General features: G+C 39.4%; 1 protein-coding gene across 4 annotated transcripts; it reads left to right on the top strand.

Annotated features, from left to right (window-relative positions):
• Positions 1-4529: 4529 nt before the first annotated feature.
• On the top strand, positions 4530-16336 carry ZNF200 (zinc finger protein 200). 4 transcript variants are annotated; one of them, XM_057747366.1, is made up of 5 exons: positions 4530-4714; positions 5475-5802; positions 6413-6504; positions 6796-6919; positions 14065-16336. In XM_057747366.1, the coding sequence occupies exons 2-5, from the start codon at positions 5556-5558 to the stop codon at positions 14817-14819; spliced, it is 1218 nt and encodes a 405-aa protein (XP_057603349.1). In that variant the 5' UTR covers positions 4530-4714; positions 5475-5555; the 3' UTR covers positions 14820-16336. The 4 variants fall into 4 exon arrangements, with proteins under 4 accessions (XP_057603349.1, XP_057603350.1, XP_057603348.1 ...); XM_057747367.1 differs by having other exon boundaries at positions 4530-4829; positions 6799-6919; XM_057747365.1 differs by having other exon boundaries at positions 4530-4829.
• The last annotated feature ends 407 nt before the right edge of the window (positions 16337-16743 follow it).

Genomic DNA, 16743 nt, shown 5'->3' with positions numbered 1-16743 from the left:
GTCTTGGGGACTTAGGAAGCCTAAGGAAAACACTAGAAGACTAGGTTATTAGAAAATATTTTTGTACCTGGATTAATGAACTGTGGTTCTTAGAATTATTGGCTGGGCCTCCTAAATAAATCCATTAGAAAATGTAGTCATAACTGCAATTGATTGCAGTTGTCACTCAGTTGATTACTATAAGATCCCATTTGCCTACAGGAGACCTTTAAAAAAAAAGAATATTAAAAAGTGAAAAAGAATATTTTAAAAAAAAGTATATATATGTGCATAACTGAGTCACATTGCTGTGCAGTGGAAATTAGCACAGTGTAAATCAACTATACTTCAATTTTTAAAAATTACCACAAAAAAAAAAGAATAAAGAGACATAAAGAGAGGGATGTAAGAAAAGAGGACTGGGACTTCCCTGGTTGTCCAGTGGTTAGGGCTCCATGCTTCCAATGAGTTCAGTCCCTTGTTGGGGAACTAAGATCCCACATGCCACATGGCACAGCCAAAAAAAACCAAAGCAAACCAAACCAAACCAAACAAACAGGGGGACTTCCTAGGTGGCGCAGTGGTTAAGAATCTGCCTGCCAATGCAGGGCACACGGGTTCAATCCCTGGTCCAGGAAGATCCCACCTGCCGCGGACCAGCTAAGCCCGTGCACCACAACGATTGAGTCTGCGCTCTAGCGCCCATGTGCCACAATAACTGAAGCCCAGGTGCCTAGAGCCCGTGCTCTGCAACAAGAGTGAAGCCACCGCGAGGAGCCTGCACACTGCAATGAAGAGTAGCCCCAGCTCTCTGCAACTAGAGAAAGCCCGTGTGCAGCAACAAAGACCCAATGCAGCCAATAAATAAATAAAGGTAAACATTAAAAAAAAAATTGATGGTCTCACTGAAAGGAGAATCAAAGGAGGATTCAATGAAGCAAAGAAGGATCAAATGAAGACTGAACCCCAAACTCCTCCTACCCCAACTTCTTTTCCTATCTTCACTCTAGAGCCTAGATTGGAGCCTAGGTTCTCCATGGTTGTGATCAGAGCACAGAGCACGTGCTTTGCTTTCTTCATGGAGTTTCATTCTATATGCATAATCCACATGCTGGCAGAGCTCACGTGCCCTATTTTTCAGCTGTTCCCTATGGTTGGCCATTTGTTGCTGCCAATTATCCCTTGCTATCTTTCCATGAACAGCTTGGTGTATATATATATTTATACATATATATTTTTTGGTGTATTCTTTTTGCCACCTGCCCACACACATATTTTTTCTCCTGTTATTCCTAAAATTGTTCCAGAATGTGAGCTATTTGATAACACTTGCAGTAGTTGGCCATACAATCTTTTGGAAAGAATGTTTCATGCCCGAGCAATGTTCGTCATTTAAAAATTTTTGCTGATATAATAAAGATGTGATGAGGTTTTACCTGTGTTTTAATTTATTTCATGACCTGCTAATGAAGCTATGAATTTTTCCATGTGAACTTCTACTTTTTTGCTTCATTCTGTCAACACATATATTTGCTAAACAATCTATAATAGTAATAGAAGAGAGTTTTATTTGAGCCAAAGTGAGGACTACAGCCTGGGAGACACAGATTTAAGAAGCACTTGAATTGTGTTCCATCAGCCTACAAAATGGGGGAGGCTCATATAGGCAAAAACCAGAAAGCTACATAAGTTGTTTGCCAAGAATTATAATTGAAGCTGGCAAGAAGTAAGAGTGCTTGTTAAGTAAGGACTGGTTTGGGTCCGAAATGGTTGCAAAGTTTTAAAGGGAAACTTTGGACCATTAGGTTGAAGTTAGCAGCTACTAGCAGATACTGTTTTGAGAATGGCTTCTGGTATCCTTGAGTTTGATACAGTTCAGAAAATTCCCATTCTCAATGATGCAGGCACATGTCTGAAACTACATCTCAATCACCACCTGACTATTTTGGATGCCTGAACAACAGTTTTATATCTTGCCAGAACAAAGAACAAACATGAAACATGACAGGGGTACTTTTCTTCAAGGTTTCAAAAGAGATAGATTAGCATGCACACAGCTAGTTAGCATAACCTTGGAAGAGAACCTGATCTTCAAAGGAGTACTAGCATTGGTGTCATGGAGGCAGGGAAGGGGGGGGGCATTTATCGCTATCTTCAAAGAGGACATTCTAAACAATCTGGTAACTGTATTCTTTTTTTTTTTTTTCCAAATGTTTAAAGCAGATATACAATGTATGTTTGACATGCCATAAGACAGGCTGTTCTAGTTAGCATAAAGTTCAAGCCAAATCATGTATAAGCCAGAATGACTTCCCTATACCTCAAAATGTGAAAATTGCTTCCATCAAGCCTATAAAAATGGTATCTGCTATGTGGAGTCTAGATGTTGAACTTAGTTGTCTGTAGTACTTCTTCATAAATATTTTACATAGTAAATATTTGTATTTGTAGGACGTAATTTTCCCTGTCTGGTGGTCTTTTTAAATTGAGGTATAATTCACATACCATAAAATTCACACTTTTAAATATACAACTAAGTGGTTTTTAGTATATCCACGTGTACAAACATCACCACTAATTCCAGAACATTCTCACCACCCCCTCAAAACAAGCCCTGCACCCATTAACATTCACTTGCCATTCCCCTCTGTCCCCAGCTACCACTAACCTACTTTTTATCTCTACAGATCTGCCTGTTCTGGATATTTCACATAAGAATCATACAGTATGTGGTCTTGTGTGACTGGCTTCTTTGCTTAGCACAGTGTATCAAAGTTCATCCATGTTGCAGCATGTATTACTGGTTTGTTCCTTTCTTATTGCTAAAAAATAACCATGTGGATATACTACATTTTGTTAATCTGTTTGACAGATATGTGGGTTGTTTCCACTTTTCAGCCATTATGAATAATGCTGCTATTCATGTACAAGTTTTCATCTCTTGGGTCTATACCTAGGAATGGAATTGCTGGATCCTATAGTAATTCTATGTTAATATTTTGAAAGACTGCCAAACTGTTTCCAAAGTGGCTAAACATCTTTTCTTTCTCTCTCTCTTTTTTTTTTGGCCATGCAGCATAGTATGCGGGATCCTAGTTCCCTGATCAGGGATCAAACAACTGGACTGCCAGGGAATTCCCACTAAGCATCTTTTCAAATGTTAATGATCATTTCGTTTTCCTCCACTGTGGAATGACTTCATTGCCTTAGTCTTTGGTCAGTGAGCAGGAGCACTTCCTATGCTGGGAACGTCTTATTCTTTACCTGGCTTATCTTTTAGTTATGTTCCAGTCTATTGTTTTATTTGACTTTATTAATATTGTTTTTAAAGTTTTTTTTTAATATAGTCACAGAAGTTTATCTTTTACTTAAAGGCATCTCAGTTTCCTATTTTGCCTCAGTATTAAACTTAACATTCTCTTAAGTGTTATCTCACTGGTTATTAAATTACATTTTTTTTGTACGTAAAGACAGGAACGTTACTTTTCCCCAGAAGGGACAACTTTTGCCAGCACCAAGCTTAAATGCTACCCTTTCCTACAAGTCGACATATATTCAGATCAATTTTGGCATTTATTATTCTAATTATTTACTCGTAGTTCAAACTATACTTCTTTGATTAAAGAAGGGGTTTTTTTCCGTAATTTTGATGTCTGGAAAGACAAGTAATCTTTTTTTTTTTTTTAATTGTTGCCACACGTTTTAGACCACGGCTGAGTCACCTTAAGAAACAGAATTCATTTATATTTTCACTTTAGTCATCCTGCCTGAGGCTGGCGTTTCATTAAGGAATAAGGCAATTCCTGTTCTTGCGGGACCCCAAATTCTGATCAATGCCTCACTGGGGAATGAACCGAGTATGGGAACAATGCAGAAAGTAAAGACGAGCTAACGACGTAACGGAGATGGACTAGGATTCCTCAGAAAATAAGATGGCCGGTCCAGACCACAGCGTAGAAGTTGGCAAACAGTGGAGAGGAGTGTCGCCCGGCTGTGACCGAAGGGCGGCCCCTGACGGAAGGGACGGCTGTAACAGGACCCCAGACCCGACAGAAGCCATGACGTACCACTATCTCGCCGCCACCTCAGTTTTTTGATAGACCCCGGATGCTTCAGGGGAAACTGCAGTTGCCTCGCACAGACCTTCCGGTCCCCCGGACAACCCACTTCCGGTGGAGCCCCGGCCCTGCTCCGCCCCCGCCCTGCTCCGTCCCAACCGCTGCGCCTGGCGATCTCCCATTGGCTGTTTGAGCCAAACTACACTTCCCAGCAGCGCCTGTAGTGAGACCGTCCGTACCTGGAGTGGTGCCAACCTGTCTTGGCGGGCTGGAGCCAGCCTTCTGCTTTCGGTCTCCCGGGTACAGCCGCAGGGAGCGCGGCTGCTACCAACCTGGCCTTCCTGCGGCCTAAGAGCTCCACCAGCCTGCCTCGAGCCTCGCCTTCTCGAGCGCAGATTGCTCGCTCCAAGCGAGGAGACCAAGCTTCCGCACCGGAAATGAGGTACCGGGCGTGACGTCACGGCTGCTGAGGCACCCGGCCTCCCAGAAGGCACCGCGCCCCCGCCGTCCTCTCTGACTGACGGCTGCTCACACCAATAGTCGCCCGCTGCCTGTGAGGACACTCCGAAGGGCGAGGGGTGGGCTTGGCCTCTCGCGCCTAGTTTCCCGGTCTCTCCCCGAGTCTGGGTTTCTGGGCTGTCCCCAGCGAGCGCCCAGGGGCGACAGAACCCCAAGAGGTGAGGGACTCCGGAAGGGCGGGAACCAGGCTGGGCTGAGATGGCCTCTGAGGAGCGGAACAAGGTCTATTGCTGGGGGAGCCTGGCCGGATAGGCAGCCGGGAGCGCACCCCAGGTAATGCCGCCAGCTGGGCATCGCGGTAAAGGTGCCCTTTGGTTAGTGGGGAGAGGCTGCAGAGTGGGCTTGGCCCGGTGGGCCCTACTGGGATGTCCTCTGTCGCTCTTATGGGACTTTGAGGGCGGAAAGCAGTCGGTAGGACACATGTAGACACCTCTTGTGGCCTTGCGTTTGCTCCTTGAGCCATCAGCTGCCCCCGGAAGGGCATCCGAGGGACCGGCGGTCCAAGGGGCGCAGTGAGGCCAGATTCAGCGGCCAACCTGACTTCTAAACAGATGCCCTCGGGATTGGACCCTGGATTTCCAGTCTTCTAGGGCATTGTTTTTTTTCAGCATGAGTTGCAGCGTTCTTTACAGTGGAGTTTGCACTTCACATTCTCAGGAGGATGGCCCTTGGTCTTCTGATGGTTGTCTTTGCTCCCTTCTGTTTGGCGCTTGAGGTTCGCACATCTGCTTTCATTCTCAGGATATTCCTTTCAGGTCTTGCTAAGAGTATCAGATTCAGGGATCTTCCTTTCAGTTGTGAGTTCCCTATCGCAGCTTATCTTTCCTTTCCGCTTTAGATCTCATGTGGTCTCACTACCCAAGCACATATTGGAGTGCAGGCATCCCCAGCCTGACCCATGGTTTCTCTCATATGCAGCGTGACTGACAGGTTTCCTCCAGTAAGAAGTAGCTCTCAGAGTTCAGCAGAAACAAGTGTGGTGTATGATTTCAAGGCACGATGGCTGCAAAAGTGGTTCCTATGCCCCCAAAGCCAAAGCGGTCCTTTATACTGAGAGTTCCTCCCAACTCCAAGCTGGGCCAAGACCTACTTCGAGATGCTACTAGTGGGCCCAAGACCATTCACCAGCTGGTTCTAGAGCACTTCCTCACCTTCTTGCCCAAGTCAAGCCTAGTCCAGCCCAGTCAGAAAGTCAAGGAGACCTTGGTTATTGTGAAGGATGTGAGCTCAAACCTTCAGAACAGAGGTAAGAAGTACATACTATTTCAATAGAAGAGAAGGGGGTAGGGTGGTACTGGGGGTTGAGCTAGGCTTCCACGTTAGGAATGAATCCAAGTTAGGATGGTGGGTGTCGAAAAAAGGAGTTGATTCCATTAAGTCAACATGCCAGAGACAGGGAGTATTTTTTTCTCAAGCTGGAGTTTGAGTGGTTTGCTAAGTGTATGTAAAGCCACAGAATAGGCAGTGTGCATACCCACACAAAGGGGTGGGGTGTATATTTTTAGGATTAAGAAATGTGGATGAATTATTAAATTGACTTTAGCTTATGTGGAATTTCGTTAACTTTTGTGCTTGCTGGTGGCATCTTCAGACTTTACCTTCCCCAACCTTCCCCTTAGTAGTAATGGGAATTTTAAAAGGTGCTTAGGGGAATCGTCCCTTTCATTATGAAGAGACCCCATATAGGTTCAAGACCCTGTGGTTTGTGGCTTGACCTCTGACTGGGCTCATAGGAGCAGAAAAAGCCACGAGTTACCTACCAAAGGAATAAGGACAGTCTGGCTTCAAGGTGTGGGTAGAGTCTCCATATTAGAATCACTGACTTTTTTATTAACTACAACTTCCTCTTTCCCTAGTGCAACCTCGTCCCTTAGTGAAGCTTCTACCCAGAGAAGGAATCCAGCAGAAACAGGAGACAGTGTCTCTGTGTTTGAAAGCTGAGTCTGAGGTTGGTTCAGTTTTCCTGTTCACTCTTTGAGTGCATGACCTTCTCTGCTCTTGCAGCCCTCCCACGTATAAAGACCCATTTGGGAGTCAGCAGGGAGATGGGGCTCATTCTTCACTGCCTCCTTGGACAGCTGTCTTTTTTCCTCTGGCTCCTCTCTCAGCCTGGCTTTACTGTCTGCCTGGGACTTACAGATCCCTTTTGCCATCTCTTCCCTGATCTCAGTGTTTCTTAACAGCAGGGCTGTCAAGGAACCTCTGTTACTAAGAGGAGGGGGGCCTATTGCTCTTTTAGCAGCTGGTGGTCTTTGAGGATTTGAATGTATTTCACTCTCAAGAAGAATGTGTAAGCCTGGATCCTGCTCAGGAGCCCACCTCAGAGATGGAAGAAGACAATATTGGGGAGATGATGTTATTGGGTAAGAAATCAAGTCCCTTGTATGTTCAGATTGAAGGCTGTGGGAAAAGCATGTTCTATTTCACCTCAGAGTTTTTTGAGACACTGTTCACACGTGCTAAGTCCATGTTCATGTGCATGTTTTATTCCATGTGGCAGAGCCTTCTCCAGCTGTGAGTGGCCATTTTCCTTGTAGCTTGGGAGCAGTAAGGGTGGAGGGGACTTCTCTTGGTAAGCAAGACCTGACGCTGATATACTAACAGCAAATATTTAAACAGATAGCAAATGCAAGTATACTATTTCTGAATCTCTGCATCCAGTGCTGTTCTCTCAATGGATATATTTTACATCAGTGTTTTTATTGCACACGTGACTAATTCTTTTAAGTCTTTTTTTTTTCTTTTTGATGTTCAATAGCTGTGAAGCCTACTAGTGTAAGAGAAAACATATCCCACCTTTGATGAAAATAACATCTAGCATATATTAAGCACTTGTGTGCCAATATGTGCTAGACACTGCTCTAACTACTGTGCATGCGTTTATCATCTCATGTAATTCTCATGATAGTACTGTGGGCTGTAGGAATCATTATTAGTTTATAGATGATGGAACTGAAGCAGAGAAAAGTTAAGAAATTTGCTAAAGGTCCCACAGCAGTAGGTAGTAGAGCAGGGATTTGGACTCAGGGAATCTAACACCAGAGCTTACAGTCTTGGCCCAGTACAGTACTGCGTCCTTGCTGCATTTTTCATAAATTTCGCCAGTGAATTTCCTATATGGCTGATGAATGAAGCCTTCTTCATTTGTACTCATTTCCCAGTACTGGTTAACAAGTGTCCTCAGTGCTACATATGAACTCATCTGGCAGCAGCTTCTCTGTAAGCTGCTTAGAGATGCTTCAGTTTTTCTCTAGAAATATACTGCTACCCTAGAGCCAGGGGCCCTTAAAAATCATTTTGCTGAGTGCCTGACACTTTTTACCTTGCCTTCAAGACTGGTTCTGAGGCTGAAATGGAGCAGTGGGTTTTGTGAGTTGCCTGGGGTGACAGAAATCCATAATGATTACTTAACTCTGTAGCTTGTCTTATACTATATGGTTGGGGTGGTGGTACATAATAGGCCTGGTTAATTTCCCTTAGATTATTATATGTAATATTTTATTTATTTTAGGAAAAAGTATAAATATATCAGGTTTATAACACTGAGTTTTTCCTGAGTCTTAGGTAAAGCTAGCATTTATTTTGGGGACTGACTGGTGGGTATGTTGCCAACTCCAGGAACACTTTGGCCCTGCACTTTAAAAAGGCCTGAGACCCAATCCTAACCCTCTCTTTTCCCCTTCCTTGCTCATATCCTGCAGCTGATGATTTAAGCTTAGAGTCATTCACCAACATTTAATAAATGATATTTTTCCCAGCAGGGTTGTTTTAGAGTTGATATTCAGGAGATTAAAAATATATACAATGCTCCATTCTTACCCTCTAAGAGCTTCTAAGTTACTGCTGTAAACAGCTATGATAAGGTCAAAGCAGGATTTGGACCCAGGAGCAGAGTTTGGAAGAAGACAGATTTGATTGTAGATGAGATTCAGTCCATAACAGGAAATAAAATGAGGTTATCCTCTGGACACTTGGACATTGGGGATTGGAGGTCAGATGTAAGGATGTAGAGATTTGGGAGTCATCAGCATTTTGCTGATAGTTGAAATAGTAACATTTGGTCGGTTTGCAAAGGGAAAAGTGTAAGGGAATGAACCTTGTGGGGACAGGAATCAAAAGGAGAGCCCTTGACAGAGGAAGACAGAATTTGTATTTCAGTCCAAATGCACCACATGAAAACAATCAGAAAGGTAGAACACTTAAATTCTCAGTGAGATAGTTCTTACAGTTATATCTGCCCTCTACTATGGTAAGAGGATATACCTTTCCAAGATTGATACATATTGACTACATACTATGCGACAAAGACTCAGTAGAGTTGAAAGAGTAGAAATTATACATTAGTATCTATCACAATGCAATACAACCAGAAATTAATAATGAAACCAAGGGAAAAAATTTCCTTCTATCAGTAAATTTTAAAACTATTAAGTAACTTTGGGTCAAAGGAGAAATACAAATTAAAATCACATAATTTTTCTAGAAAACACTGTGTATCAGAATCTATGGTATAATCTAAAGTGGTACTCAGAAGAATATTCAGGAATGTAAAAACATGTTTTTACAAAAATTAATTAAGCCTCTGACTCAAAGTGAGGAAAACAAGGGAAAACAGGAATAAAATATGAATAAATACAAACTTAGAAATCAATAAGTTAAAAATAGAAAAAATGAGGAACTAATAATAAGTAGAAAGATTTACACACAAATAGATAAACCAGTTTCCATAGAGGAAACTGAAATTGTCAAAAAACTAGTCCCACACACAAGAAAAAGGACCAGCCTTAGTTTCACAGAAAATTCTTGTAAATCTTTAAAAATTTGACAATTCAAATACTATGAGAACTTTCAGAGTATAGAAAAAGAAGGAAAACTTCCGGATTCCTTTTATGACATTAGCGTAACAAAGATATCACAACCTGATGAAAATTGCAATGACCAAATAAGATTTATTCCAGGAATACAAAAATGACTTAGGCATAGAAAGTCTATTTGTTATACGTCTATCCATCTTAAAAATAAAAAGGAGAAAAATCCTATGATTGTTTCATAGTTACTGAAAAGATACTTGAGAAAATACAAACCCCTTCTCCATAAGAACACTTAACAAAATTGTAACTAATGGATACTTCCTTAATGGGCTACATATCTTTTCAGCCAGCATCATCTTTAATGGGAAACACTGGGAGGCATTCCCACTAGAATTAGGAATACAGTAGTGAAGCCCACTATCACTGCTGCTACGAGGGTGGTCAAAAATTATCTGCACTCTGGCTGTAGAATTTATAGACGTTTTAATACAACCGGAGTGTGGATAATTTTTGACTCACTCTCGTATTTAATATTTTGTTTCAGATGTTAGCCAGTGCAGTTAAGTAAGAAGGAAATTAGATGTATTATAAGAACTTAAGAGAAAGATAAAATTATATCTATTTACATATGACATAATTATGTAGCTGGAAAATCCTAGAGAATGTCTGAAAACTTACTACAAATAATAAGTGCAAAAAAAATAATAATAAGTGCATTTAGTAATGCAATGGGGTGTAAAATTATTATATGGAAATCATTTATGCAAACAATCATTTAGAAGATATACAGTAGGAACAAAAAAGATTAAACACCTAGGAATAAACTTAAGAAATATGCAAAAATTATAAGGAAAACTTTAAAACACTTCTAAAGGACACAGAAGTAGATTTGAATGAATGGAAAGAAGTATGTTCCTGGTGGGGAAGATTTAATATAAAAAAGTCAGAGTTCTCCCAAATTGATTTATGAATTCAATGTAATCCCTTTAACAGAACCAATAGGATTTTTCCCCTGGAACTATAGGCAGTCTGATCTCAAATTCAATTGGAAAAAATAACTACAAGTAACTGGGAAAACTGAAAAGAAGAGCAGTGGGGCAGCTTCCTTCTAGCCCTATCAGGTGTTAAAGCAGCTTCTAAAGCCTGTCATGAAAACAGTATATAGTATTGGCATGCGACTAAATAGACCAATGGGATGGAATAAGAAGTCCAGAAATAGCTTCAAATACACATGAGGATTTAGTTTGTGATAAAGTTGGAATCTCCAAACAGCAAGGTAAAGAGGGATTTTTGACAAAAGGTGTTGTGACAACTTAGTAGCCATTTGGTGATCAATACCTTACTTTGCACACCAAGAAGAACTCCAAATGGATCAAAGGGTAAATTCCTTTATAACCATGGGATAGGAAAACTTTTCTAATTAAAACTTAAAAATCCAGAAGTCTTGAAAGAAAAGATCAATAAATACATAAAAATTTTAAAATTTCTGTATAACAAAATAAAAAACAAATATATGAGCAAATAAAATGCAGTAAATTGGAGGTAAATATTTGCAACTTAGACAAAAGCCTAATCTTCCTAATTTATTAAGAATTTCTAGAAATTGGGAAGAGAAAGATCAACAGATTTTCTCAGAAATACAAATTACTCTAAAATACATGAAAAGATCTCCAGCCTCACTCAAAATTAGAAATGCAAGTAAAACCTTTACTGAGTTACCTTTTTTTAAAAAATCTATCAGATTTATAGAAATCCGAAACTTAACACATTGGTGGTGAGGTTGTTGGGAGACAGGTATATTGCTGGTGGGCATGCAGAATAGTACAGTCCCAATTTTGAGACTCTGTAATTACCCATATTACAGATGCATTTACCTTTTGATCTAGCAGACCCACTTCTGGGAATCTGAATTATAGATAACAGCAATAGCACAGATTCAGAATAATGTACAAACGAGGTTTATTCATTGTGGTATTGTTTGTAAAAACACAAGGCTGAAAACAATCCAAGTGTTTCTGCAGGGGGCTGGTTGAATATGGTACGTTTCCACTCATCATACCATGATAATCTCTGTGCACTAGAATATAGTGATTGAAGTTAGGCAAGCAGCAGAAATATACATATTGTGCTACCTCTTACTTAAGAAAGGGAGAGAAAAAGAAAATGTATTCTTAAAGAAACAATGGAAAAACAAAATTAATAAAAACTGCTACTGTCTGGGGAATGAATATAATGGATAGGGACAGGGATGACAGTAAGGCTTCTCAGTGTATACTTTTTCATATTTTGATTTTTGAGCCATATAAATATATTAGCTACTAAAATTCTTTTATTTTTAAAGTTAGTACAATAAAGGAATGTAAAATATAGTTTCCCATGAACAACACAGCAGTGAGGGGTGCTGACCCTCCCAGCAGTCAAAAATCTATGTATAATTGACAGGCAGCCCCCATACCCGCTGTTCCTCTATATCCGTGGTTCCACATCTGCAGATTCAACCAAGCTTGGATTGTGTAGTACTGTAGTACTTACTGTTGAAAAAATTCTGCGTATAAGTGAACTTTTGCAGTTCAAACTTGTGTTGTTGAAGAGTCAACTGTATTTTCATTGACCCTTTCAGAAAAGTAAGAAAAATCGTATGACTTTCAACTAATTGTTCTCAAAACATGTATTTAGCTCTTTAATATAACCTAATGTTTATAACCATTCATAAACACTGATGGTAATTCCTTAAAATGGAGAATAAAGAAACCTTCTATCACTATTAATATCATTAACTAATTTTCTAAAGCAAGAAGGTAAGAAAAAAGAAGTTAAGAATGAATATTGGAGAGGGAACCAAAATATGATTTGTACTTAGAAAATCTAAAAGGATCAACTAAAACATTATTATATTTAATAGTTTTAAAGTAGGTCAACAGGAATAAATATTTAACAATCAATAGCATTCTGAAATAAACACAAAATAATGAGAGCTCTCATTCAGAATGACAATAAAATAAGAGTAAACTAGAGAGATGTTTTATCGGTAAATAGATTTTTAAATATTGGAGAGAAACAGGTGTAAATGGGAAAACTAAAATCATGGAAATTGATTTGACTGTAAATACATTCAATCAAATTTGTGAAAAGGTAGAAGTGGATGTTCTGACTGATTCTACCAGTATTAGACATGTTACAAACAACAACAGTGTGATACTAAATTCCAAATGTATTAGAGTTAATTGTAAAAATAAGTCATAAAAGAATGGCCAGGAAACAAAAGAAACTTATCAGATTTTAAAAGACTGATTTTTTTTTTCTGGTTTTAAGTTGTGGGGTTATTATAGAGGAAGACTTCAATTAAAAAATATATCAGTAGTGATTGATAAAGAGATTAAGATTTGCAGTATATAAAACTTATTTAAATTTATAAAAGTCTCAGTCCAATAGATAAATTACTATTTTGTAGTAATCAAAGTGCAAAATAAAGCTACAATGAGAAACCATTTTATACCCATTATATCTACTGTTGGCAAGATTAGGTAAAATAGATAGCTACATGATGATGGCTGTATTGAAATCTGTACAGCTTCTTTGGAAAGCAGTATGGCAGTTCATATCAAGAGCTGTGATAAAAACTGGCATGTGCTTTGACCCAGCATTTTCATTATCCTAAGGGAATAGTTAAATAATTTAAAAGAAAAAAATCTATTGGTGTGAAACTGCTAAATCCAGCAGAGACTCTATTTTAGCTTCAGGATTGGTCACATTATCTAAGTGGTTGATTTAATCCTTTACGTTACTCTCAGTAAGTTGCCCAGAGTCAGCCAAGTCCCTTGTCATGTCACCCATTCACAGCATACTTTTTTTTTTTCCACTTTGTTACCTAGTCTTTATAATCTTATTTTACACAGACTTTTTTGGGAAATACAAATGCAGAAAAGTGTACAGATCCTAAGTGTACAGCTCAGGTTTTCACATTTGTCTAACCACACCCAAAACTGATTATTCCTAATACCCTAGAAATCCCTGTTATGCCCCCTGCTCAGTCACTACTCTCCTTCCTCCCCAAAATGACAACTGTTGACTTCTACCATAGTTTCATTTTATCAATTGTAGTAATCCTTTAATGTCCAGATAATAATCCATTGTGTGAATATACTATGCCTCCTTTAGTTGTGGTCTTTTAAATTTTTTCCAGTTTTTCACTATTTTGAATATTCTAATATTATCTAATACTATAAAAATACTGTAATATTTAATGTAGTGGAAACCTGGAAGTGACTCATCTTACCATTCATTTACTAGCCTCCTAAGGATTACAGGTAGTACCCTTTAGTATTTGTGTCCTTCATCCCCTGGTCCTTATTAACTCAGTGCTCTACACAGAATATAAGGTCAGTATGACTTGTTAAGTGAGTAGTTGGTGCTTATTCAGAAAACAAACAAATGAAATCTTTCAGTGTAGTCCCACTCATTCCAGTTTTTAAAGAAAAGTAAAAAGAGGAGTGTGTGCTTGCACTGTAGGGTACAGAAAAATTTATTAGTCATATATCCCACCCTTGATAAGGGTGGAAGAGTGCTGATGGCAGTTACATGCCAGTCCTCAGATTTCTGACTTTCAGGGTTATTGTTTCATGAGAAATCTGACTTGTTTTTTCCTGCCTGGTATCATATCCCTCGAGAGTTATTAAATTCTCTCTCTGTTTCAACAGTCAGTAACAGTAATCCTGAGGGTGAAGATCTTCAGAAGGAACCTGTAGAGAATGAAGATCACAGAGAAAAGTCTCCAAATTGTGATGAAATGGATTGTTCTGTGGTCTCTGAGCAACCTCCAGATTGCCAAAAAGAAGAAAGACTAAATGGATCCATTCCAAAGGAAAGGAAAATGAGAAATCTTTTAGTCACCATCGAAAATGATACTCCATTAGAGGAACTCTCAAAATATGTGGATATCAACGTTATCGCACTTACCAGAAATAGGAGAACAAGAAGATGGTATACTTGTCCACTGTGCGGGAAACAATTTAATGAAAGTTCTTACCTTATTTCCCACCAGAGGACTCACACTGGAGAAAAACCCTATGATTGTAGTCACTGTGGGAAAAGCTTCAATCATAAAACAAACCTTAATAAACATGAGCGAATTCATACAGGAGAGAAACCTTATTCATGTTCTCAGTGTGGGAAAAACTTTCGTCAGAATTCTCATCGGAGTCGCCATGAAGGAATCCATATAAGGGAGAAGATATTTAAGTGTCCAGAATGTGGGAAAACCTTCCCAGGAAACAAAGAATTTGTGATTCATCTGCAGAGTCACGAGGCTGAGAGGCCATATGGTTGTAAAAAGTGTGGGAGAAGGTTTGGTCGGCTGTCAAACTGTACCCGGCATGAAAAAATCCACTCAGCATGTAAGACCCAAAGACAGAAGTGGGATTGGGAAAGGTCTGATGGTCCTGCCTCAACCTGAAATACTCTGTAAGGAATTCTGAATTCCCAGGCTATCTGAAAAGATACAGATAAGAAAACCTCATTATAGCCAAAATTGGATAAATACCCATGTTTGCTGAAACCTCAAGTTTTTAGAAAATTCACAGGGGAAAAAAAACCATCCTCAAGGGCTATACCTCAGTTAGCAACCAGGCTTTTTGGACTAAGGAGCTTTTGTGAACTTATACAAGGATGTACAGATCACAGATCCCTTTCCCTAAAATGGCTTTGAAATATGAGTCTGGGGGCTGCTTACCTGCAAGGTGACGAGTAACAAGTGTACTGAAAGTATATCCAGTTTTTCCCCCACATAGGAATTCACACTTGAGAAATAATGTAAAGGTCCTCATCTGGAACTCTGTTCCCTTGGAAGAACCAACTACTGACTTAGGTCAACAGCTTCTATTAGCAACTCATATAACCCTCTAAGGATACCCTTAAGCTTGAGAGTTAAAGGGATTGTTTACTTTGGAATATAGGAAAATACAGCAAGTGAATGTCAAAGACTTACTCTGTCATTTGTATGTGATCTAAACTAACAATCAATTTCAATAACATTTGCAGCTTGTGGTGAAAAGTGACTGTTTTACAGAAATCCTTTTCACAGTGTAATTTAAAAGTGTCTACTGTTCTTACTCTATTTTGTTCAGCTGTTAGTTGCTCAAACAGCTCTCTCATGCCTTTCCCTTGCCAAAAGAAGTTTGGTTCGCTCAGGCCTGGCCACCCAGCTCCGCTCCTGGAAAAGCTCTTTAGAATCTTGCCCCTCTATTGAGTCAAGAAGAAAACCTGCTAGGAGGGAGACCCCAAGGGCCTGCAGAGGAGGAGGAAGACACTGGCTTGGATCCATGGCTGGTCTGTAACCTTCCCATATGCTTAATTCCCTTTAGACCTTTGGCAATGGGTGGTCACTACCTCACAAACAAAATGTTTTTACTTTTAGAAATTATGTCTCCAGTGGCTAGCTCCCATTACCCCTCAGGAGACAGGGTTCCAGTGTCCTCATTGTAGTGGATATTTGTTCTCTTTGGCCTCCTGATACCCAGGCTTTCCTGACTTGTCTGCCAGAGGCAAGGCCAGTGGTGCCTTCATGGGACTGATCCTGTGGTGTGTCATTTTATGGATTCTTGATCAACCTTGCCGTTCTTAGATTTCCTAAGGTTTTACATTGGTATTTTGATTGGAATAGGTTAAATCCTATATATCAATACTATTGGAAAATTACCTTTACAAATTTTGTTTCCCATCCAGAAACATACTTTTTCATTGATTAGAATATTCCTGAGTAAGTTTTTCTAATTTTCTTCATGGAAGTTCTTCACAATTTTGTTATTGTAAATAGTTTTTTTCATTATATTTTTCTAGTTGGTTATTGCTCTTACACAGGAAAGTTATTTTTAATTATATATTTGCAAAACTAGCCACTTCTCTGAATGTAATGTTCAGTCATTTCTCAGTTCTGTTAAAATTTATAGTTAAAAATTATACCATCTGCAAATATTAGTTTTGTTTCTTCCTTTATGTCTATTGCTCTTTCTTGTTGTTACTTTTAAAATATGTGGTTCTAAGCTTTATTGTGGTACAAAGCATGCTAAAAGAAGGATATTTTATGATACAATTCATTCCTGAGTCCTAATTAAAGGTAGAAAAAGAAACCCCAACACTTAAAAGCCACAGTAAAACAGGCCTTTATTGATGTTGTATTTCAAGCCTACTGTACCCTTTAAAATAAGGGACAAACCTAGCTGCCAATGTTATTTTGTTATTGCTTTGCAAGTCTGGCTGGGGTCCACACAGTTATCATGCTGAGGGACCCAGCTGCATACCCAGAAAACTTAAAAAGGCTAAATGGCTGTTGGGCAGTGACAGGAGAGGGTGAGGTCCCGGGGGCAAGATGGTCCTGTTCC

Source organism: Hippopotamus amphibius, chromosome 9, assembly GCF_030028045.1.
Source record: "Hippopotamus amphibius kiboko isolate mHipAmp2 chromosome 9, mHipAmp2.hap2, whole genome shotgun sequence".
Taxonomy (NCBI): Eukaryota; Metazoa; Chordata; class Mammalia; order Artiodactyla; family Hippopotamidae; genus Hippopotamus; species Hippopotamus amphibius.
The sequence above is the reverse complement of the archived record's forward strand: the minus strand, read 5'-3'. Positions and strand labels throughout refer to the sequence as shown.

Coding starts and splice junctions, on each gene's coding strand:
- ZNF200 (XM_057747366.1), top strand. CDS start 5,556: ATGGCTGCAAAAGTGGTTCCTATGCCCCCAAAGCCAAAGCGGTCCTTT. Junction 6,505..6,795: donor GTTTGAAAGCTGAGTCTGAG/GTTGGTTCAGTT, acceptor TTGCTCTTTTAG/CAGCTGGTGGTCTTTGAGGA. Junction 6,920..14,064: donor TGGGGAGATGATGTTATTGG/GTAAGAAATCAA, acceptor CTGTTTCAACAG/TCAGTAACAGTAATCCTGAG.